The 23,827-nt window shown below is 45.0% G+C and overlaps 1 protein-coding gene across 2 annotated transcripts in view; it reads right to left on the minus strand.

The window, feature by feature from the left end:
* Positions 1-806: 806 nt before the first annotated feature.
* Positions 807-23,827, minus strand: part of ACLY (ATP citrate lyase) — a 28,687-nt gene continuing 5,666 nt past the window's right edge. Inside the window, exons 2-29 of one of the 2 annotated variants that reach the window (XM_032202589.1) lie at positions 22,400-22,569; positions 20,648-20,770; positions 19,503-19,565; positions 18,697-18,887; positions 17,670-17,749; positions 17,025-17,155; positions 15,250-15,368; positions 14,645-14,781; positions 14,135-14,196; positions 13,834-13,951; positions 13,519-13,673; positions 13,032-13,122; positions 11,764-11,793; positions 9,858-9,999; positions 7,790-7,958; positions 7,173-7,277; positions 6,721-6,917; positions 6,470-6,551; positions 5,991-6,101; positions 5,326-5,453; positions 5,036-5,129; positions 4,623-4,777; positions 3,737-3,887; positions 3,004-3,147; positions 2,650-2,763; positions 2,035-2,117; positions 1,833-1,909; positions 807-1,636 (exon numbers count right to left, since the gene is read on the minus strand). In XM_032202589.1, the coding sequence (XP_032058480.1) occupies positions 1,542-1,636; positions 1,833-1,909; positions 2,035-2,117; positions 2,650-2,763; positions 3,004-3,147; positions 3,737-3,887; positions 4,623-4,777; positions 5,036-5,129; positions 5,326-5,453; positions 5,991-6,101; positions 6,470-6,551; positions 6,721-6,917; positions 7,173-7,277; positions 7,790-7,958; positions 9,858-9,999; positions 11,764-11,793; positions 13,032-13,122; positions 13,519-13,673; positions 13,834-13,951; positions 14,135-14,196; positions 14,645-14,781; positions 15,250-15,368; positions 17,025-17,155; positions 17,670-17,749; positions 18,697-18,887; positions 19,503-19,565; positions 20,648-20,770; positions 22,400-22,558 (3,306 nt within the window). In that variant the 5' untranslated portion in view covers positions 22,559-22,569 and the 3' untranslated portion in view covers positions 807-1,541. Of the gene's footprint in view, positions 1,637-1,832; positions 1,910-2,034; positions 2,118-2,649; positions 2,764-3,003; positions 3,148-3,736; positions 3,888-4,622; positions 4,778-5,035; positions 5,130-5,325; positions 5,454-5,990; positions 6,102-6,469; positions 6,552-6,720; positions 6,918-7,172; positions 7,278-7,789; positions 7,959-9,857; positions 10,000-11,763; positions 11,794-13,031; positions 13,123-13,518; positions 13,674-13,833; positions 13,952-14,134; positions 14,197-14,644; positions 14,782-15,249; positions 15,369-17,024; positions 17,156-17,669; positions 17,750-18,696; positions 18,888-19,502; positions 19,566-20,647; positions 20,771-22,399; positions 22,570-23,827 lie in introns of those variants that run through there. The other variant, XM_032202590.1, reaches the window with a different exon arrangement.

The raw sequence follows: 23,827 nt of genomic DNA on the forward strand, positions 1-23,827 counted from the left end.
GCGGAGCCCTGAGGGGAGAAGGGGGTGCCTGAGGCGAGCATCCGCCCCCAGCGCTGCCCGGAGGCACCGGGGGCCTCCCCGCCCTCCGCTTTGAAAAGTGAGGGCTGGGGACAGACAGGAGCTGCTTTTCCCTCGGGGTGTCGCCAGCCAGCAAGGGGGAAAAGCGGGGCGAGAGGGAGCCGCCGGGGCTGCCCCGTGGTGCGCCCACTGTGCCCCCCGCCTCGTGACGGAGCACAAAGGGAGCTCGCTAGGTGTGGTGCAGGTTTAAGTTAAGTTAAAGGGAGGAGATGGCCCTGCCAAAGGGTACGGGGATGCTACACCTGAAATACAGGCATGGTTTTTGTCAAAGCCTTGAGCTATCCTTTTGATCGTTTTTCTTCTCAACGTCATTCTCTCAGGTGAGCCTGCAAGGAAGGGACTTCATGTGAGAAATTCACTAACTCTGACTGAGGTATGCATTTTTTTGTTTGTTAATTAGAATAAAGTGAGGTGCAGCTGACAATTCCATCTTTACTGTGCATCATGATACAGCCCCATAACGAGGTTATAATGCTATCTCCACTTACATACTTCTTTTTCCTACTCTTTCTTTTCTCTTTTGCAAAGTTGCAGCCCTTAACCTACATTACGGGGTAAGTCACATGTGTTTTTTTTTAAAAAAAACTCTTCTAGAACACACACTATCAGAGGAATAATTGCTCTGAGGTTTGGCATGCGGTTATACAAGTACTTCCAAGCTCGTCAGAGAGCCAGATAGAGTTTACAACCAACCTTTAAAAGGGAGAAGGGGAAAAAAAGAATCCAGATAAGCTAGTAGTGTATCATTTATTTGTTTGGTTACAATACACAGACAAGTAGGATGCTAAAGTTATTACTGAGATTATTTTCTCATCTGCAGATAACGCGGGAGACTGACATTCCATATACCAGCAATCGAGTAGTAAATGAGAAGTTGTTTGCATAAATACAGACACCGGAATACGTGGAGTTTCACAGTTTTAACAGCAGTATGTTACAGCTTTACATTTTAAATTACTACACCAGAGTTTGAGTAGCATTGGTTATACATCAGCAGTGGTCCCACTACTCAGGCTATGATGATTAGACTGTGAAGATGAACACACAGTAAACAAAATGAAAAACAACCAACAACAATGAAAAAAATACAACACCCAAATCATAGCTTATGGGAATGATGGGTACTTTTCCCCCCGTCAGGGTAAGTTCAAAATGACTGCGTCTATGAGAAAAATTCCCCCCCAAAACCCTTAAAATCCTTCCTGGAAACAAAATAAAACAAGAGTAGAAAAAAATAAAAGTGTGAGAGACAGTATTAAATACAGCAGGTAACATGGAATATCATAAGTTTTGGTTTTTGAGTAAGTTTCTATTCTTATAAAACAGTTGCTTTGCACAGTTTAACTAGGCAGCTCAATGTCTATGCATCAATGGCCTTTATACATCAAAGTCCCATTTGTGGCTGTCCTCTGTGCAGGCTTCCAGCTTCTTGAAGTGACATTCTGAGGCAGTACTACTGGTTATCACATAGTCATGTGCTCTGGTAGAACATAGGATATGTCGTCCCACGGGTGACGGTACAGGCCTTGCTTCAAGCGCTTCTGATCTAGATAGTGTCCTAAAAGGAAAACAACTGCGTTACAACGTTTGAGCCCCCTTCTAATCTGGTCGTACGTTGTCTTAAAACAGCTTTGATTTCTTGATTCCTACAACTTAGGTTTTAGGCTGAGACCCCAGAGTTTCACGTTTGTGTTAGTTCATGGTGACAGTGCATCTCCCCAGGGAACGAAGGGACAGGAACACAGCAAACTTACCAATGAATCCCATACTCCTGCCTAGTACAAAGATGCCATTAAGAGCTCCTATATCAATATATTCATCTGCTTCTTCCCTGCAAGAGAAAATAAATCAATATATTTTTTGAAACCCTGGTCTCACATGGACTGGCAGTATGGCTTCTATCATTTTTTTTGTCAGACCATGATCCAAGAGAAAAACAGCCCAATATGTACTTACCGTGTGAAAGAGCCACAATTCCTGAGTACATCAACAAAGGCAACTCCAATAAAGCCATCTACATTCAGGATAAGGTTTGGTTTCTAAAGGACATAAACACACACACCCCAAATAAAGATGTTAACAATGGCAAGTGATGTTCATCTGGTAATTTTCATCCTCAAGGGTAACTTGAAGGTTACCCATAATTGTGGGCACATACCTAGTGATACAAGAGGCTGTCCAGCAACCTGAGCAAGAGCCACGCTTAACACAAATGATGGAAGGACAGCCCCAAACAACAGGGCTGCATTTTACTAAAACTGCAGAGTTTATCTACTACCACCCGTCATACATACTAGCTCTGCCTCCAGCTTAAAGAATGTAGCAGTTCCAGATATACTGTGAACAACTCAGATAATGGCTTTCAGTCTGTTCAGTGTTTTCCTGGTGTCCAACAAACATCTCCAGCCTTACTGAAGTGTAGTTGTACTTGGCCCAAACTCTTCCATAGAAGAATAAAAACCCAGCAACAATTTACTGTGCTTTGCAATTAAAATATAGCATTAACTACTGGTCACTTCTCCCCCTGTAAGAAAAAGCGCTTGAAAAAATATAAATACTAGCACATTTCACCTTGGAAGTTGTAATTTTTTCTACTTCAAGTGCATAGTCCAACAGTGGGGTGGCGGGGAAATGCTGTTTCACGTAGTCTTTGAGAATCTGAACTCTCATGTCTGGGTTATTTATCTGCAAGTTAAGAATATATTGCAGTCACTGATGTTGCATCTTACAAAAGTACTTGTCCTAAGCTTGACTATTTATGTTTTTATGGTTTATAAGTCCTGAGAACCAAACGCTGCCTCTGAAAGTTGCTAGTTTTCTTCCCTTCAACCCCCCCCAACACCTGAGAAAAACAAAAACAGAACAAAAAACCTATCAAGAACAGAAACACACTTCCAATTTGTACTAATAATGCATTTTCCTTACTGATTTGACTCTGTGTCCAATGCCCATGATCAGTTTCCCTTCTTTCTTCATCTTATTCACAAACTCCATAGGGATAATCCCACTGTCAAAAGCTTTGCTGAACATTTTAGCTGCAGCATCCAGTGCTCCACCAAACCGGTCACCCTGGGTGTGAAACACAAAGAGGATTACAGCAAAGGACTCACAGGTAAGGTACAAAACAAGCACAGGATTATCTTCCCCATCCTTTGTGTCTATAATCATGAAAGTAAAATTAGGCAGGCACTTGGGACTAAACATCTGCTTTATAACTCAGTAATAATAACTATCAATGCACAGCCGCGTCGTCTCCACGACAGACTAGGATAGGGGGTGAATGTAATCTAGAGCCCATTTTATTCAGATTATTACTTGTCCCTGTGTGGCTGCCTAGTCTCTTCCCAAACTGAGATTTTAGTTTTGACAGCAATTAAACTTCTACAGAATATTCATAGACACAAACATGAGATACTAAAATAGTCTTTCTTACTAGAAAAAAAATAAAAGGACTATATTTTAAACCTACAGAACAGAAGCTGAACTGTCTCTTCCTGTAGCTTTTCACTTTAATCAAGGCAGTAGTGTGGAATTCAACAGAAATTCAAAGTATGAGTGAATAGACAAAAGCTAAACCATGGCTCTGCAGCTGTTCCAAATTCTAGCACACTAGTAATAAAAGCTGGACTAGCAAATCTGCCAGATACTAGGTACTTACAATAGTAAGAAGGCCTGAAGTGAGACTTGAGACGAGATCTTTTCCAGCTCTTGCACAAACAATAGTGTTGTGGGCCCCAGATACAGCAGGCCCATGGTCTGCCGTTACCATCAAACACATCTCAATGAACTGGCAGGCGTACTTCGGTAGCCTGAGCAAGAAAGAGACCGAGGTCATTTATTGTAAAGAAAACACAAGACACTTGGTCTTAGACTGGACAGTAAGTTGTGTTTTAGGTGCCTGCATGAAAGTAGTAGAACAGAGAGAGGGAGCTGTAGGGTCACGGGGCTATCAGTGCATCCTAGTATCTTGGACTTTTCAGAGATCAGTAAATTTTGTTCAGTTTCCACTTATTTAGCTTAGAACTTAGGGTCAGCTGGGTAGGCTGAACCTGCACACCCACAACTGGCTGATCAGTAAGCTCTGAGAGTCCCCTTGAGGAGGGCCCTGAGCAATGCTGGGTTGCAGTTCTGTTGATCTAGGCATTTCAGCTACTGCCAGGAGTGCCTCTAATGACACCAGCAAGAACTTCTGTCAGTCAGAAGGTTCCCTGTAGGCTGGCTACTGAACATCTGCAGGCTCCCCAGCTCTCTCCAGGGCTGAAATGGCAACTATGATAAGCAGGCAGTCCAAGAATGTGAAACAGGACTAAAATGGAGAAGTCTCCTCGGTGCACCACAAAACTGGTGGGGAAATTTCACCCCAAAACTAAAACACAGTGGATGAAGATGCTGATGTGGCCTCTGAGGAGAGGATAGAGATGGCATTTCCAATGAATCTACACTCACAAAGGCATCTTGCCTTACTTTTGTGCCTAAAAGCCTATTAATAAATGAATCTATCTTCAAGCTAACGAGTCTAGGAACTTTCACAATAGTTGCCTCACCTCTTCTGAAACCAGAGCAGGCCCAGAACCCCTCCAATTCCCATCTCTTCTTTGAAGACCTCGGTGATGGGCATTCCAGCATAAATCAGTTCCTGACCTCTCTCATCACAGATACTCGTCATAAAGGAAGCTGGCTTGCGGATCAGACCCAGTTCCTGAAATCAGAGCACAAAGATGGGATTTTAAATAATCCCCTTTAGAAGCAAGAGGCAGCAGGAGACCAAAAACAAAGCCTTAAACTTGCCCTCAAGGCAGCTTCTAGAGCTTAGAACCAGCATAGCCAGTGAGCTCACTATAAAGCCTGAGATGTAACCCAAACACCACACCATTATTATCTTAAGCATCCAGAATCATAGCAAACGTCCTGTCTGGCATCTGTGGAACCCAGAATTAAGTAAAATGGCATAGCTCACCCTTGCCCAGGAATAATCCATTGGCACAGTTGGAGGAGGCACTTCCTCTGCTGGCTCGATCACTCTTTTGGCTACAAGATCCTGATAGACAGACCTAGGGAGAGAATCCATTTATTAAATACTTTTGAAAGACAAGTGAGGTGGTCTTAGTCTAGACCTTAAAAACCCAGGATGAAGCGAGGCAGCTTTCCTTAAGCAGGAATACATCCCCATATCAGTTAAGAGTCAGTACCCTAACTGTTTGGTTTTTTTTTTGTCCCTGCACAAGGTGCCCTGTTAGTGTGACTTACTGAATGACCTCTCCCAGCTCATCAAAACTCCGGGGAACAAACACACCAGCTTCCTTCAAAGCTTGATTCTTTGCAACAGCAGTTTCAGAAGCCTGGTTAGCACAAGCTCCTGCATGGCCAAACTGCACCTACAAACAAAAGAAGTGATAGCAGTAAGGAATACGAGTTGTTTACGGGCAGAGAGTAAAACAGAGTACAGAACTGCATAGGGAACTGGTCACAGGAATACCAAAGATTGTACAATCCGCCTTCTTATTTGGGCAAACAGAATTCCTGGCTGCAACTGCAGTCAAAACAGCAATACACAGAGCATTTTCTGATCTGGAGTCACTGCAGGCTCCTCCATCAAGTTCTGCTTCTCTAATGTTACGCCACTTTCCAAAGCTGCTTAATGTATATCTTTCTCCTTCCCACTCCAGAATCTGGGTACTCTTAAAATCTGTTATATTACCTAGGATCTTTGGGCTCCTTTTACATCTAAGTGGAATCCTCTGGAAACTTCCAGTGGCAAGCTACAGAAGCGCAGTTAAGTTTTTATCACAGATGCTTAATAACTTCTGCACATTAAGTTGTTCCAGTTTAGGTGCAGTGGGAGAAGTTGCCTTTTCTCCTTCTGCCACAGATATTTATATATCTTCTGCATTTGCCCCCACTTTTATGCTTACCTCTGAAGAGAACATGGTGGCACAGGTACCAATACACCAGCACACCACTGGCTTGGTGATACGGCCTTCTTTAACACCCCTGCAGATCTTGTACTCCTCTGTGCCTCCGATCTGTGGAGAGAGAGAGATGAGTTGGTTCAAAACAAAGAACTTGGCACTTTCATAGAAACCAGCTCTGAGATGCACATAAAAACTTTGTTTTTGTCTGTTTCTGAGTAATGGATTCAGTTTGAGAAGAAATTCTCTTTTTTTAAGTGGGGAAGACTATATTTGTTTTGGAAACATTCAATTTCTTCTCATTAAAGAAGCACAAAATAAAAATTCAGATAATTGAGAACAGATTGTTGGTATATCTCAAATATATTTAGTAGCTGCCACTTCATTGTGGTAGTTATTTAGCATTTTAACTACTAGGTCAGATGCTCCTGGAATCGAGCAGTTGGGTCTTTCTCAGATAGAAGTGAAATGGTCTCACTCACCTCTCCAAGCACCACAATCATTTTCACTCCTGGGGTATCCTGATAGCGCAGGACATGATCCATGAAAGTTGAACCAGGATACCTGGGTAGAACATAGGAAGAATGACAGAAGTTGAGTTTGTTGCATAAGCTTTTCTTTCAGACAAGTTAACAGCCAGCCTGCCCTTCACTCCCACACAATTAACGATTCAGGCATTTTCTTCTGCTGACTGACTTAAAAAATGGTTTGTCTGCTGAAGATAGACTCCTACCTGTCTCCTCCAATGGCCACCCCTTCATAAACCCCATCGGTGGTTCGGGAAATTATGTTGTTGAGCTCATTAGACATTCCTCCAGACCTTGAAACATAAGCCACGCTGCCAGGACGATACAGTTTTGATGCTAAAATGTTATCCAGCATGCCTCCTGTGTTGCCTATTTTGAAGCAACCTGGTTTGATCCCACCAACCTACAAGAAAATTAGAGAAAGATGTAAAGCCCTGTAAAACAAGGCATGAGACTTAGGAATATTTGGGTAAAACAACCTTCTGTCAGTATTTATAAAACAAAGGAAGACAAATGTGACCTTATAATGGTCAGCTAACGTGCACTTTAGATGACTAGAGACAAGATGTACTGTAGGACATATTTTATCCTTCAGAAAAAGCTGATCTGAAGATGAAGACAGACAGACAAGGGGGAGTGAAAGGTCATCGGTACTTACAGTTGCAGGCCCAATGATAGTGACTCCTTTTTTATCTGCTGTCTTGATCAGTTTGCGTGTCAGTGCCTCTGGGATGCCCTCAGCAATAATGGCAATCGTGCGGATCTGCATCAAGATAACAAGAGCCGTTAGTGCCCCAGCGTTGCCATCCTAACCAACTCTGCAGGACACAGGAGTGAGACAGCTGCTCCCAGGGCATGATCACGCTGCTCCCTGCCAGGTCTCTAAGCAGTTATTAGAAAAGCCCAGTGCATGGATCCACAATCTACTATATTCTTTCTCAGCAGTCCCAATGAGCTGCTGAGAGAATTTTTCTCTCCCTTGCAGATTAGGGAGCAGCACTGTCTTTTAACCAACTTGAAGTAATCATTCTTAACAGACACAGAGGTGCCAAGTTCCTCTTACAAACCACAAGTCCAGCATCAGACTTTGCTATACAAGTCCAGCATCCTCCTTAGATTCTACAAGAAGTTAGGACTGAGGTATTTATCCGACCAAGACTATTTCCTAGCACCAGCATGGTTTAATAAACATCAGTACCCTGCACCAGAAGCACTGGTACAATGCTTACAAGATCTTCCTTCTTTTCTTGAGCTTCTTCTAGATCCCTCACTCACCTGTGGGTAATTCATCGTTTCAACAGTGCTGTCATAAGCAGAGCGCAGAGATGCGAAGTTGATGAGAACATCCACCTCTGGGTGCTTCCTCATGGCATCAGACATGTTCTTGTAGACTGGGATCAGGATTTCTTTGTGGCCCCAATAGAACTTCTGCCTGTGGTCACCACTACAAAGGAGAAGATGAGAAAGGCCTGACTGTTAAGGTTACTGCAAAGACAGAGGGATACAATGCATGCAGATAGAGGAGTTTGCAAACCCCAATTCTCAGACACCACGACTGACTGTGAGACACTCACTAGCAAGTGAGCGTACGTGGGGAGGGACCATACTAACAGCAGAAGGTTCTTCAGAGTATAGAACAGAGCAGCATATGGAAGGAGACGGGCTAATGGGGACAGAGGCATCCAGCAAGATGAATAAGCTCTCCCACAGTGAAGTTACCAGAGCCTCAATTCTACTCCAAGCTGGAAGACAGAATGAGGCACAGAAAGAGTAATGAATGAGGTGCATGCAAAGCTGCGTTACTGGACTGGGACAAATACTGCACTGGGGGAAACAGGAAACCAGTACCTGTGGCAAACAGCCAGGGTAACAACGTGAGGGGGTCAGTCAACTTCCCAATCCTGCTGCAGTGAAACTCTGCCCACCCTGCCCCACACACTGAAGGAGATGCACCTAGGGAAGTCTCAGTGCAGGTGTTGTCTTCTATGTATGGTCTTTACGCACGGTAGACTCTCTGATTGGAATTTGAAGTCTATTACTCAACCATTTAGGACTCCAGAGAGATTGGCTGTGTTTCCATACCGTTACGGTCGTACCGGAACATTTCAGGTTTTGTCAGCCTGACTTCCTCAAAAAGGTCAAGCAGAGATAGATTATTATTAGACAGCCTTAAGCTTTTTATCCTGGTGGCTTTTTCCTCATTCAACAACTGTGACGCCGCAAGGGGTTTGCCACTCAGCTACGGATGTGGCTATGCCTGCAGTCGGTTTTTAGTACCCTGAGGTCTGCACTCGCTGAGGTGTTACAGCCCTGATGATAATTGCAGCACTACGGACTAATGGCACAAGGTACTTAACGGACAAGAGAGGCACAATTCTCTGCAGGACAGAGCTTGATTAGACATCAGCTATCTTAGATGTCTGTAAATAGCACAGAAATGAAACAAGCCTCCTACCCCTACATCTGCTCCCACCTCACTGCGCCAGCAGAAGGCCAGCCAGCCCCTCCTTTCCTTCTCGCTGCTTGCCCTGTGTAGCAGGAAGACCCCCACCTCGCAGCCACAAGGCACGACAACAGAACTGCTTGTGCACCACATCTCCTCAACAGCCACGTTCTGGAGGCTCCTCCCGAGGGCAATGTGAAACACTTAATAACCTCTCTCACCCTCAGGTGTGGGGATAAGGGCAAAGAGGGTGAATACCACAAGAGAACTGTATCCCACTGAAGGATTGGCACGCTTCATGCCTGCTGAAAAACCTGCAGCTACTGCAGGAAAAGAGTCTGAACCAGATGAACAGGGATTTGTTTTCTTTTTATAGTTTTGTTTGGCTACATGACAGACTGCCTTAGTCTAGTTAGCAGAGCTGCTCTGATTCTGGCTAATGTTTGGAGGGGAAAACACCTGCTTCAGCGGGTACAAAGCGAGATGTCAGAGACAAGGATGCAGCAAACAGTGGGTGAGTAGAAGAGACCTCACATGTCTGTAGTGCCTATAAGTCAGTGGGCTGTTAAAGAAAGCCCAACCAGTAACGCCTGCCTCACTTGTGGAATGAAGGAACAGAAATTTGGACACCCTTGGAAAGAGCATGAGGTGGGGCCTGGAACAGCTTAACGTTAGCCACGTCATTCAACAGAGCAGCCTGAAATCAGTGGTTGAGAGAGGTAGGAAGCAGCCTGCAAAGCCAGCCTGATGGTGGAAGGGAGCGTAGGAGAAGGCGTAAAAGCAGAGATGTGGACTAGAGCAGAACTACGCTACAGAACAGAGGCTGGGAGAGGAGGAAGCTAACAGGAGAATCTGAGGGAAGCAGTCAGAAAAGTGACACGGTTATCCCAGGCTACTTACGTGAACGGATAAACCATGGCAGCTACTGACGGCTCATCCCGGGAGCAAATGTAATCAAAGTCCAGCATCCCTTGCACGGCCCGCGTCTGCATCCCCCAAATGATAGCTTTGGTGTGGCGGCTGAAGAGGGTTGTAGCTTTACCTGCTCGGAGAGAGGGGCGAGGGGAAGAAAAAAACAGAACAACACACCCAAAATGTACATCTGTGCAAGATCAAAGCAGCAACTTTGCTACAAGTCTGCCTCAAGCCTCCCAGATAAGCGTATTCCCCCTCCCTCCAAACTAAACCCAACAGCTGAGCTGCAGGATGTAGTAGCCACACTCCCCAGATTAAAGGAAGAAGCTGCGGATGGAGCAGCATCCCCCTCTTCCCAGGATTCTGAACACAGTAGCCAGGTTTTGGGTTTCACGAAATGGGCAAGTGCTTCATCACAGGGTGGGAGCTGGTGTAAGACGGGAGAGACGAGGAGTGAAAAGAGCCTCCTCCTCTCCTTGCATGGGCTGTTCACATCCCTCCCAGATGGATTTATTCTGCAAAGCCGAAGAGGAAGGGAACTTTGGATTTTGTTTTACTGCAACAGCCTACAATCTGGGAGAACCACAGGAGGTTTTCCTCCTACGTTTGACAGGGTGCCACAGTACGATGGTAGAAAATAACAACAAAAAGCAGAAAACGAAGGAGACTAAGAGCAGAAGAGCTCTACGGTACTCAGCTTTTGTTTTCAGTTCTTTTTGATCATCAGAATCCAACACAAGCCTCCTCGGATGGCTCCAAGCATTTATATGCAGCCCAAAACTTTGGCTTTGAGGGACAGAGTCACAGGAAAGGCAACAGTTCAGCTAGTGAGATGGACTGTTCGCTTCAAATACATTTACACCACTTGTCACAGCAAAATGTTGAGTTCCTCCCTTTGACTCCAGACAGTTCATTTTAAAACTCTTAACCCTGAGCTGATCCAGCTGCTGATCCCAGTCAGTCTACAACTGATTTCTTGTTGGCTTCGAATCAAAGATAGATGGCATTAGGGATTAGACAAGATCCTCTTCTGCCTGGCTTGAGCGTTAAATCAGTCACTGTTCTCTCCAGCACTACATGCTCACAGTTTAGATGCACTGCCACGTGACTTGTCCTCAGGAAGCTAAAAAGCCCTTTCAATTTATCATCTTACAGAGGCCTGCAAGGAATATTATTATTCAGAGGGAAGCAGAGGCCCAGGAAGGTGATGCTATTCATCTGAAGCCACACAAGAAGAAGGAGAGTCCCCTTCTGCTGTTGCCCCTCTTATGATGGAGAAAACAGCTTGAAACTTCACTTGGACTGCAGCTCAGCAGCTTATTGTCACTTAGCACTGAGCTCAAGAAAATGTTTGAAGTTCTTTAACTCCACTGAGCACACACCAAGCTTCAGTGGTTTGCTGAACCGATAAGGCTACAAGGACATTTACTTCATTCAGCAACTTCTCTGTGCCCTTCAAGGCTCATAAGCAGGGCATCTACATCATTTTGTTTCCTTTTAAAACAGAAGGCCAGTTATTAGGAATACTTAATGATTCATTCTTTCTGAAAGTGAAGAGCACAGAGCTTTTCACAGCTTGCTAGGTCTGTTTTTTTCCCCAGTTCTTGTGGGAGGGCAGAGAGGGAAGGGAAGGGAAAAAGAAGTTTGAGACCTGTTCTTCCCCCCTTAGAAGTACTAAGTTTTTGTGCAAAGCTGTATGCGATCTGCACTTCAAAAACAGCTGAAAAGTTCACGTGGCACTAGCTAAGTACGCTGGCAGGAGGGAAGGGAAGGACCAGACAACACTGCAATCTTTTGAGAGAAAAAACAGCAACAAAAAACGAAAATTAAAAAAAAAAAAAGTCAGCTGCCAGCAAGGCCAGACACATTCAGCTAGTCACACGTGTCCTACCTGGACCAGGTCTTGAAGCTGGGATTGAATCTGTTGAAGAGAGAATCACTCATGCAACGATATGACACAGTTGGCTGCTGTCATCCTGACAGCCTAGGGGGGCACCTGTGAGAGGGCTTCCCTCCTCCCCACAGCACTCAGGGCTTTTGGGTTTTGCTTTTGTTAAAAAAAAAAAAAAAAAAAAAAAAAAAAAAAAAAAAAAAAAAAGCAAACACAAGCAGACTGGAGCACTCTCCATTGTACTTCCTCTCCAAGTTGAATTTTGGATTTTTGCCATCTAGAAACCTTTTGCTTAATCCAGCACAAACATTACAGCTTCAGGAGATTGTTCTCCCCACTGCAAGCTCCGTGGCTAACGTTTTCTACGTATTTTTGAAGCACTGCTCATGCAAAAACCTGTGCACGACCATCAAAAGAGCAGTGTGTTTTTGGTGTTGTGTTTCAACAGGGTCGGACATGAATCCTATGGTCATCATGTCACACTGCTGACAATGAGATCCGTATCTCCTTGCCTTCAAGGGAGCTGGACCAGAATGGTATCACATTCTGTCCTTGCCCAGTTCTGCTGTTGTTTTCCTCCCATACAGCATGCTTTTACCCAGTAAGGCTTCCACCAAACACAACCAAAAGGCCACCAAAGCTCAAGCATATCACCATGCTAAAGAAGCTTCCTACAAACTTAAACAGAAAATAAAAGCTAACAACCAAAAAAAAAAAAAACACCAAAGAAACCCCACCACCACACATACAGAGCAACCTCAGACCCTACATATTTGAGGGCTACATCACAGCTCCTACTGAACCAGGAAGGTTTCTGGCACTGTTTATCCAGGAAGCTGCAGACTCTACCAGGAAGGACTTTCTGAATACCTACACTGTTCCTTCCAACAGCATCCCCTGGGAACACCCCACAGTTACTGAAATGGAAAGCAGGCCCCAGATCAGCAGCCACAGCACGGAGACTCTAACCTGTTGTCTGCTGGCCTCACGTACGGGGACATGGTAGAGCTGCAATTCTCAAATTGTGGTGTTCCCTTGAAAGGAACGTCACAGATCAAGGTAGCTTTGACTCACCTCGTGCACAAGCGAACAGCTCACCAAGGGACACATTCTAAAAGCACTTAATTCCATTCAAAACAACAGGTAGACAGATACCACAAAATTACTTCTCTTTATATCCAGAAAAAGCATTAACCAAGTCCACCTTTCTCTCTTTTGAGTACAACCTGGAGCAGAAGTGAACTGCCAGCAACCACTGCTGGACTTACCAAGAGGTGCTGTTGGCTTTGCCTTCTTGGCTGGAGCAATATCATCTGGCTTGGACTCGGAGAAAGAAGCCGTTCTGCTTGGTGCTGGAGTCTGAAAGATTCAGAAGCCAAGTCAGTAAGGGACAGCATGTCAGAGCAGGCTTCCCAATATCCATTTCTGGGACATTTTGGCTATGCTACTCTCCAAAGAGGAACGATTTAGTGATAGAAATACTTTGGTCAAGAGAAGGAAAACTAAATGACCAAGTTCCCAGTAGGTGCAAGAGTCACATTTATGATGAAGGGTCGTGCTTTCTGCACAAGTGAGGTGGATATCAGGAGGGCCCCTCTTCGAAAACTGTGCAGGCAGTCTAGTTTTCCTCCAGCTTTGAGCTATACAGGTATGACAGTGGCTAAGGTCTGCTCTGACCTGTTCAGGCAGGGGAAAGCTGCCTTCAGGAGGCTTCTCACCAGTGTTCCCTTTCACAGAGGGGGTGGAAGAACTCACCGAAGGGCTGCCGCTGGCATTGAGGAGGAAGTTGGCAGTGTGGGCTGCGGCAGGCGGTTGGTTAGGGATAGGCCGATGGCCGAGCGCCATCCCCACAATTGCAGTCATGTGAGTCTCGGTGCCAAAGACATGGATGGGGATCCCGGTCGTCTTTCCTGCATGCGCACACAAGAACAGTCAGCTTTGGGGGCGGAGGGGAAGGAACAAGACCAGCTTCTGCCAAAGCGAAGTATTTAACCTGGAAAAGGCCCAGCAGGAAGCAGGTGGAAGATACAAGAGGCAAGAACCAAGCTGAAGGAAACGGGTGGTCCTTACCCACTTCTCCCATGACACGCAATCCTTCCTGGTAGTTCGGGCCTCCTCTTCGCACAAAGATCCTCACCTCATGCTCTTTCAGAGGGCCTTGGTAATCCTTAATTGCTCTCACGATGCCCTGAAGGAAACAAAAACAAACATATGGTACAGGTGAGCTGGGCAGCCTAGCATTTACCGTGTCCTCCCCATCATCTTAACAACTGTTAGAAGAGATGCGCCACCAGCACCACATCAACCTGGAGAGAACAGCTTGGGGTTGCTGACTGGGGGCATCTGCAGCTACTTCTGAACAGTCACCTACCTTAAAAGTGGCTGCGACGTTAGTGAAGTTGGCAATGCTGCCCCCAATGATCAGGATTTTACCTGAGGGAAGAGACAAGCATAAATAAAACTGCTTTAAGAACACAGAGTACTTGCTCTAAGATCGTGAAGCAGCGCAGGGCAAAGTGAAACAACGCTGTGGTTCAGGCCGACAGCTTGCAGTAAGTTATGTTCAGCAGGGTCTGGGAGATAAGAGTTTTGTATCAAGCAGGAAGTTTTCTGATAAGAACCTCAAGCCACATTTGTGCTTTTTGCTACATGGAATAATACAAACCCTCTGTGAAGCAAGAGCTGACAGAAATCCATCACTATTTGACCCAGAAGGCAGCAGTACATTAAAAAAGCTCTCCCAGGCAGCTCTAAGCACAGTAACCATCCAGCTTTGTTCATTTTTTCCCCCAGATGCAGCTTCACCACTGAGCAGCCTGGAGCTGTACACCCTTCCTGACTAGTTTTATTACAATTTTTCCAGTCCCAGTGACTTTCTTACCTTCAGGGTGCTTCTCTCGTGTCATGAGGGAGAGAATAGTCTTAGCATAGTCATAGGTCTGCTGCTCACTTGGGGCTCCCGAGTATTCCCCATAGTTAGCCAGTTCATTTACACCCCCTAGGTCACAAATGGTGTCACTATTAAAAAAAAAAAAAAAAAAAAAAAAAAGGATTAGTTATAATTTTCAAGTCACTCTAAAGGTCTTAAAGCATTCCAAATTCCTAGGAAAGGGGAACTCAGAGAGGTCAAGCTATCTGCTGAGAACAAAGCTGCTCTCCTCTTGGTGCCAGGCATGATTAATCTTGTTTTACTTCCTACACATACGATGGGAACTACCACAGCAACCACGTGAGCATCAACAGCCTCCAGCCAGCTCGTTCCTTTCCATGTGAAAAAGGAACCTTAACACAGCCTCCCAGCAGAAATTATCATTTCTGAAGGACACTGCATTCCACATCCTGGGAAGAAACCTGCAGAGAAGCTTCATTCTGAGTAAGTCCCAAGCAGTCCAAGCACGGGAAAGACCACTTTAGAAGTCTCCCCTTCCTACAGGTTGCATCCATTATTTTCTTTGTACTCCCCCCAAAAAACCTTGTTCTCGTTACCTGTAAACTACAGAGGCACCACCACCAGCCACCATGGTCCAGATCCTGCCTTTAGGGTTGAGAATAGTAAGTTTCAAGCTGGCTCCACTTTTTGCATCCAGATCAGCGATGTAGGCTTCCTGCAGATGGAGCAACATACATTATTTAAACATCTTACTGCCTTTCTCTGCCTAACACCTGCATGCTCTTTTTCAAACCAAAGCACCAGCAGCGCTGGGCCCAACTTCTGGGCATGCAGAGCTCCCACATCTCTCAACTACAACTGAGGGAAGAGCAGAACCACAAACACAGCTTTTGTAAGGGAAGGAGACCCAGCTTCATCTCTCAGGGGCCCAAACTGGTTTGTGTTACATGTTCTCCAAGACAGAACACTGAAATGGGACTGATACAGACAGCTTGCACCTTTCCCTCTGGAAGAAGTTCAAAGAGGAGCAATGAACCTAAGCACGCACTTAGATTTTGATTCTTGCTTGGAAACTCCTACCCTCCAAAGAAAACATGTAGTGTTTATAAGGTCTGCTGGTTTATCTCTTGTTTGTCCCAAGTGAAATCCAGTTTATGTACAGCAGTCACTTGTGACATTACTTCATTTGTAGACTACACATCCAGAAGCAGAATTTTTCTGTTTGCACGTGAAAAACTCTGGAGATGGAGCTGACTGCTACGTGTTTCACTAAGCTGCACTGCACTGGCATTTCCATGTCATCAGACTGTGAAATGACAGAGCAGCTGTCTTGTCCTCCACAGCTCAGCCAGCCCTTAGCAGCTCGCGGGTTTTATGGTTCAATGTATCACAGTCACAGAATCAAGTGCCTCTGAACTGAAAAGTCTTCCTCTGACCTTGTCTGCAGACTGCGACCAGAGGAAATTTAAAATCAACACACTCAAGGCTACGTTCTCTGGCTGTGCTGCAGCTAAGAATGTAATCACCCAGAGATGTAATTTGGCTCAACGTGGTGTTCCTGTATCACAGCATGCTCGCCTGTCGTGAAGCACTTTATTGGGAGTTCATTAAAATTCTCAAAGACACTGACATAATAACATTCACAGTGACTTGCAGAGGGATGATTCAGAGAGACAAAAACTCAACTAATCTATTTAAGAGCAAATTGAGTTAAGTGTTGGCATCCAGCAAGCTACGTGGAGAGAAATAGCTAAATGGATTTCCTGGCCATGTTACAAAAACCTTTTCCAACTGAAGCATAATTATAATTATTGAAATGAAAAAGTCAGGACAGAAATCCTTTCGGAGGCAGCAGAACAGTCACCTGAAGTAAGCAACAGAACAATGAAGGAGAGAGCTCCAGGTCCAACAGCCTTGGAAGCTGCTGGGCAGCTGAGTATGAAGCAGTGTTTATACAACTGGCTGTGCAGACCCAGGGAATCCTGCGAGGGAATGGGCATTAAAACAAACACAGCTTGCCTGCAGGCATCTGTGGTCATCACTTTTCAGGAAAACAGGTGTATTAACATTTCAACTTTTTACTTTAGTGTGAGATACAGCAATATTCTCTCTGGATTCACACCTGCATGTATTTTGCACACAACTGCTACTCTGCTGTAATGATCTGTAACTGGAACACTGCAGAAACAGCAGCCCCAAGGAGGCTGCCAAAAAAGTGCTCCACCAAAAGTGATGCTGATGGGGGAGCAACGCAAGCGAGCACCATATAAAGGAATACTGTACAAGCACAGAGCTTTGGCATATAAATGAAGATGAAGTTAAATTCAAGCCTCCTTTTAAAAGATTTGGGCTGTGACAGATTGTAACTTGCCTCTGGGTAGGCTTCCCTGCCAAAGGGAGGGGGAAACTCCACGTCCCCCCATTTCACTTTGCAGATGTAGTCAGCAGTTGCATCAATCTTCGCAGCCAAGTCAAGGATGTAGACACCATCTGTAGTCACCACTGCATTAAAAAATAGATCAGGATTAGCTGTGGTTTGTACACACTGCAAATTTACTCAAAATTTCATCCCATACAGAGATCATTACAAAAGCTAGGTTCCCTTTGTTCCCATTTCTCCACATTGGTCACTTAGTTCTATTTACCAAACCCGCAGAGCTCCCTTAAGAATTAACTTGTGACCATAGTCACGGAGGCTCTAGCTCAGGTGTTGTCTTATATTGCAACACAGCAGTGCTTATGTGCTTCAGTTCTGACTTCACATCCCTTTCAGTGGAATTTCTTTGTCTGCACCAGGAAATTAGATAACAGAGAACGTTGCCTCCAAGCAGTCCTCATTTTGTATTCATTCGACTAACAGCTCCAAGACAAATCACATCCACTTCTGTACTTTTGGACACGCCACTTAATATTGCTGTGAACTACACCAAATGGAGAAGGCTGAAATACAACTTTCAGTATTTTAGAACAAATGAGCAGGAAGTCCTGCACATAGGCTCCCAAAAACAGCACTTACCTAATGGATTGATCTCGAGGTATGTGAAGTACAGATCTTCATAAAGGTTGAACAGGCCACAGATGAAGCTGGCCAAGACACTGCAAAAAATTTAAACACAAATTCATTACAGCAGCCAAATACAAAGCACAGACTGCTCTGCTTCATTTATATCGGGGTAAATCACTTTGTATCAATTTATTTCATTTTCATTCATCTTCTGTGCAAGCCTGGCTGATGACTCAAGGAAAGGAAGACCTTGATGACTCATCCCAATTACACCCCACCAAACTCTGCTGAGAACACGGTTGTGAGGAACTGTCATGTAGATGTTCAGTCTGTTTCATCTCAGAGACAGAAACACATCCCTGTCTCTCACTGAGAGATACACATCTTTGTCAGGACTAAGCTTCATTAGTTGGGACAGGGGAAAGACTGCAGTAAACTCTATTAGTGACAGGCTTCTTCAGCCTTTCGGTGCCAAACAGTGCTCTCAGTGAGCATGTTATCTTTAGAAAACTCATGACTCATGATAACTAGCTATAGGCATCTAATTAAGGGAGACGCAGAAGTCTTAAAATCTAAAGATCAATTTGCAGTAAAATTGGGAATATCAAGAGAATGGCTCCCTTGATGGGACAGAGCAAGGCACAGTAGTACATTTCTGAATTAGCAGCCAGATTCACATCTTGTTGCCATTTCTACTAAATAAAAGAAACTCTTCTGTGCTGGCACAAAAGATCAAAATTCAGTACGTCTCCAACATCTCAGAGGTCAGGACTTCAGCACCTTGAGAAGTGCTCTTGTCAAGTGAAGGCTCAAATCACCACCAATGCTTGGTTTTGGTTTCACAAGAGGCTCAGATAAGGTCAAACAACTTGGATTTAGGATGCACGGCATGTTCTTGAGAGCAGCAAGAAGGGGAGGAGAGCAAGCTTTAGGGTGAAACAGTATGAAGGGATGTTGCACTGAAATAAAATAGGCAAGATTCGGGGAGAATGGATGGCCATGCCCAAAGCAGGCACAGGATCTCAGCATCCATACTTACTCTTTTTTATTTGCTGGTGCATACTGCAGGAGCTGTTTCTTCACATCTGCTTCACTGAGCTTCTCATCCACTGCCACGAGCAGCTTCTGAGCTTTGGCATCAACATCTCCCACATCCACACCGCCTTCATGGTGGAAGAGGACATAGTCTCCCTCCCGGGCAGCATATATGCACACATAGAACTCTTCCTCCTGCAGCACAGACCCAGGCACAGACATTAGCAAGTCACACCCAGCAAACACAGAAGAGGTGTTTGTGTCAGCACAAGGGAAGAGGCCTGGGGGACAGAGAGCAGCAGGGTCCAGAAAGCTTCATCCTGGTGAAGCACGTCAGGGACAACACTTTCAATTTCTAGAGAAAGCCATTCCCATTTTCCACAACTGAAATTCCAACCAGGGTCCTTTCCTGTGTGCAGTGAAAGCACCTACATCTTAGCTAATTACACCCTTCCCGCAAACGATTTCACCAGCGCAAATTGAGACATCTCACATCAGTTTGTTATCCACACTTGGGAGCACCAGATTCAAGGAGCAACGAGCTGCCTTCTCCCTTCCAAATGGGTGTCTCTGATGTGATATATCACCTCCTCTCAGCAGAGAGAGAGCAGCCAATGCTATTATTGATGACTCCTTGCAGGGACTAACGCTGTGCCCATATGCAGCTCCGACAATATGCATTGACACTGTCAGCTTAATAGCTCACTCCCAAGCTCCAGCTTTTGCCATTATATATCAATCCATTTAAGCCACATTCAAGTCAAAAGAGATCAAAAAGCGCTTTTTAATCACATTAATTGGTACACCGACCTGTTTGTGAGGGACGAAGGGTTCGATCAGAAAATTCTTCAGGATTCCCTTGGCGTTTGCAATCTGTAGGCAGAAAACAAGACAGACACCAATAAATAAATACCTGCCCAATATCCACATTTATGACAGCACAAGGCAAACTTCAAGAATTAACACTAAGATCAGTTCCTCCCAATCACCTCTCTACTGTGTTTCCTGGGGAACCAGACTGTTCCTTGTAGCAAGGTCTCGGGAACTGTCTTGCACAGCTTTCCTGCTATCCAAAACCCAATTGTTTGGGCTCAAAGGACACGGCCATGGTAGGTACCCCTGCTCCTGGGGGCACCACTAAGTAGCCACCATCATTGGCCACAACTCCTTGGCACAGCCTCTCCTTTAGACACATTTGTTGCATTGTGCTAAAAAGCTGTTTCGACATCCATCATTTTTCCAGTGGGCAGGCGCACACGATGCAGTTGCCCGCCGTTTCGTAACGGCCTTCAGGCAAGACTCATGGGCTCAGCTCGATGCTGGAGCCAGCAGCAAATCAATCACAGCAGGGCCAAGGCACCAGCTTCATCGAGGCAGCAGAGCTCTCAGCTCCTGGAACACAGCAGCTGGGATGGCAGGCATTTCTTTATCATTAGCATTGCAGGAACATTCCCAAAAGAATAAATATTACCAGACAGCACCAACCTAAAATAACAACTTGAAGCAACACTCGCTCATCAGCCAAAACACTGGCTGGCTACAATCAGAGGACAATTTTATGACAGCTTTTATACTTGTCTTGTTAAATCCGCCTTGGGTATTAAAGCGAGGCAGCTGTGCCAGCTAGACACAGCATTTGAGCTATCAACTGATGATTCCCTAGTGGAAGAGATCTTCAAAATTGTCCTAATTCCTGCTGAGCTCCTGCTACATGGGTCCTGCACAGCAGATGGTAACAGGGGGCACTGAGTTAACGCAGTGTGTCACATAACAGCACTCTTTTACCAAGAGGATGTTCACATGGGCAAGTTTCTTACTTGCTTTGGCATCAGAATAACTTGTCTTTTAACCACCATAAGCAGGAGAAATACCTGCACACCAGCTTCTATCGTGCAAGCATTCAGAAAAGACAGACCAAAAAAGTCTTAAGTTTTTCTTGCCGAGGTGGCACTCACCGTGGTTTCTTGGCCCAAACGCTGCTTGAGCCAAACCTTCACCTGATCCAGGGTGAGGTTAATTCCAACCAGTCCGAGCTTCCCACGTCGCTTGATTAACTGATCTGGCTTCACCACTAAACGCTACAGCATGCAAGAGGGATTAAAAGAAAGAATAATTAGAAAGTGGTTTCATTTGAGAGATTCTCTGCAGGTGGTGAAGTGAAAGTTTCAGTAAATTCTATGCAGCAGGCATTGCTGCAGAGTTCCTGCAGTCTCTTGGCTGGTGCTTAATGTGCTACAGTTGTTAAGCAAATGCATCTCCTGGTACAACAAGCCTGAAAATATTTTTCTCCCCTTCTCCCAACTCTGTACTTTGAGAAGAGCTGCCTCATTTCTCCTCAGAGCTCTCTGCTGCACATCAGCAGAGACTGAGGCTGCAGTTTGTTCTGTTGTTGGTGTTTTCTGTGAACTTAAAGCACTTTCAATGCAACTATTAGCATGGTGTTTAGCTACTCCCTTCCTGTAAAAATCCATGCTGAGTATTGTTTGGTATCCCATCAGTTTTCCAATCAGTCTTTATTAGATGCATCACAAAATTAACGTTTCTCTACGAGCAGAGGCTCATGAGGAAAAACCAACCGAGCCGTGGGATGCCAACCACAAGCACAGTCAGCTGCTACAAAGAAAGCTCCTGCTGTCACCGTGTACTTACACACGAGACCAGCTAGGGCCAGAGTCACGCACATTTGAGTCAACTGACAGTGCCTCTGTACAAAATACCTACAGAAGGCTGTTCCTAGGTAACACACTCATCTCTAGCTTGCAATTATTATTATTATTTTGGCTATGAAGTGAGAGCCATTTTCCTGCACAGTTAAGGCACCCTGGAACTTCAGCAACCCACAGCACAGAGCATAACGTATTGCAGTACAGATAGCAATCTTTCTGCCGGACTGCACGGTGCTTTCTAGTGTTACAAGAGTCTGCCTTAAAGGATAAATATGATCCTTGATCCCCTTGGGTCTCTGCAAGTCTCTGATGGATTGCTGATATTTTTCAGAACTTGCTCATGCAGCTGAGTGCAGGGCATTTAATTACCCTGCGTAGGGCCTCTATCAGTCACTGAGTAAAGGGCTATGAAACATTCATCCTCTACTAACCGATAACTTAATTATATTAACTGTGGGAGAGGAGCCAGTTTGGACAGCAAATACAAGGAGCTCTGGATATGTTTTCCCTACAGAAAGTACAATGTTACGAAACAAAGAACATAAAAGGTCTTGCACAGGAAAACAAAAAATGAAGCTTTACCTGGCATTTTGCTTGGACACAGGAAATTTAGACATATTCCTAACTGAAAGTGAAAGTTAGACGAGGAAAAAGCACTCCATGATTTCAGAAAGTAAGGATTCAAACCCTGCCAAGCAGGGAAAGATGTCCCAAGAGACTCTCTCTTTCAATTAGCCTGGTTTACCTTCTGTGTGGTCATCAGCAGACTGTCACTTGCAGATCTCTCTGCTCATGCATTTCACTAACTCCTTACGCTAATTTTATAATCAGACTCCCTTGAAGGTGCTGTGACAGCCTTGAAACCAGGCTTGTTTCTTCATCAGTGTTGCAAGTATTGCGGAGCAGCAGCAACGACTGGTCCTTCACAAAGGTCCTGAGCACACAGATGTGCTTGCAGCCCTGCCCAACCGCAAGCACCTCGTGTGGGCAGAGGTTTGTCCAGGGCTCAGGGATGGCAGGACGGTGAGGCACAGTCCTTACCTCGCTCAGGAGCCAGGGATGGTCCTGGGTGAGTCGTGCCCAGTCGGTGTCCGGGGTGACTCGGGCATACTTGAAGCGGTTCTGGATGGCGGAGGACGTGCAGATGTACTTGTACAGGAACTCCTTCCCCGTCTGCTCCGAGATGGCTTTGGCTGACATGGTCACCTAGTCTGGAGTGAAAAACAGTCCATTAAAGTGGAAATCAGGAGAGCACGGTTCTCACAGGTAACTCTCAGCCACCTTGCTCAGTGAAAATACAACGCAAATAGGGCACAAAGCTATAAAACTGAAGCAAGAGCTACTCTGCTTGCTTAAAACCTCTCTCCCATTCAATTCATCCATGCAACAACCATTTCTTCTACTTTGGTACCAGGGAGGGACAAGGCAACAGAACAGAAATCCTCCCTCCCACTTCTTTTCTTCTGGCACACCACATTTCCAGGCTGAGCTTGACTGCAGGCAGATTAGCAATCCCCCATCCATTAGAAAAGGGGGAAAATAAAATGTTACCAGTATTAGCAAAACCCCAGAGCAGAACATATTTACATCACTGTTTTATTTGCTTTGGGACCTAGGTGTTTTGAGAGCAGCTTTACACCCAAACAAAATAAGATGCTTAACATCACAAAGAAGATTTAAAGGCAAGACAGTCTTTTGTTGTTAAAAAAAAATGAAAAAAAAAGATAAAAATCCCTAATCAAGCTTCTTTTCTGAAGATGATTTTCTTCTTTTCCAAGGAGCACATTCTAAACTGAATTAAGTAAATGATTCCTGATCTCAAAGCTGTAATTTCTCCTTCTTAGATGCCAAGTCACATACGTCAAAGAGGTTTTATTTTTAACTGCAGTAAGAATTATTTTAAAGAATACTTCATCCCAGGGAACCTGTCTGCATCCATCTGACATCAGAGCTGAGTCTTGTGACCACTCAGAGCCCGACAAGTGTTTTCCACTTTTTCCAAGGGGTCAGAGTGCTGACAGAAGAGCTTGAGCAGTGGCTCGTGCTGAATTCTGAGCGGCTGGAGAGCGTGTCAGGGTTCCCCAAGCACAACCAGCGGGGCAGGAAAGACAAAAGCACTCTCAGGGTGGTTTCTAGGAGAGCTGCAGAGCAGAAAGGCACAACCACAGAAAAGAAAAGCTTCTCAAATTCCATCCATCGGGAAAGGGAAATATTTGAACGAGTCAGTGAAGACTGGCTTTAATTGCCCATGCCAACACAAATGACCAATTAAAGGCCCACTGAGGAAAAGAGTTAAAAGATCCCATGGTTATTTCTTGTGCCATCCTCTGGGGAATCAACTGGGTTATTCATCCTATAAACAAGCACTGGATGTGCCTGGGAATAAATTTGCCATCATTAAAAGTAAAGACCCTTTTCCCTCGGGTCAGAAGAAAGTCTTTCCTGTCCTCCCTCCCTTCCCCCAAAAAA

This window comes from Aythya fuligula, chromosome 24, assembly GCF_009819795.1.
Source record: "Aythya fuligula isolate bAytFul2 chromosome 24, bAytFul2.pri, whole genome shotgun sequence".
In the NCBI taxonomy this organism is placed as follows: Eukaryota; Metazoa; Chordata; class Aves; order Anseriformes; family Anatidae; genus Aythya; species Aythya fuligula.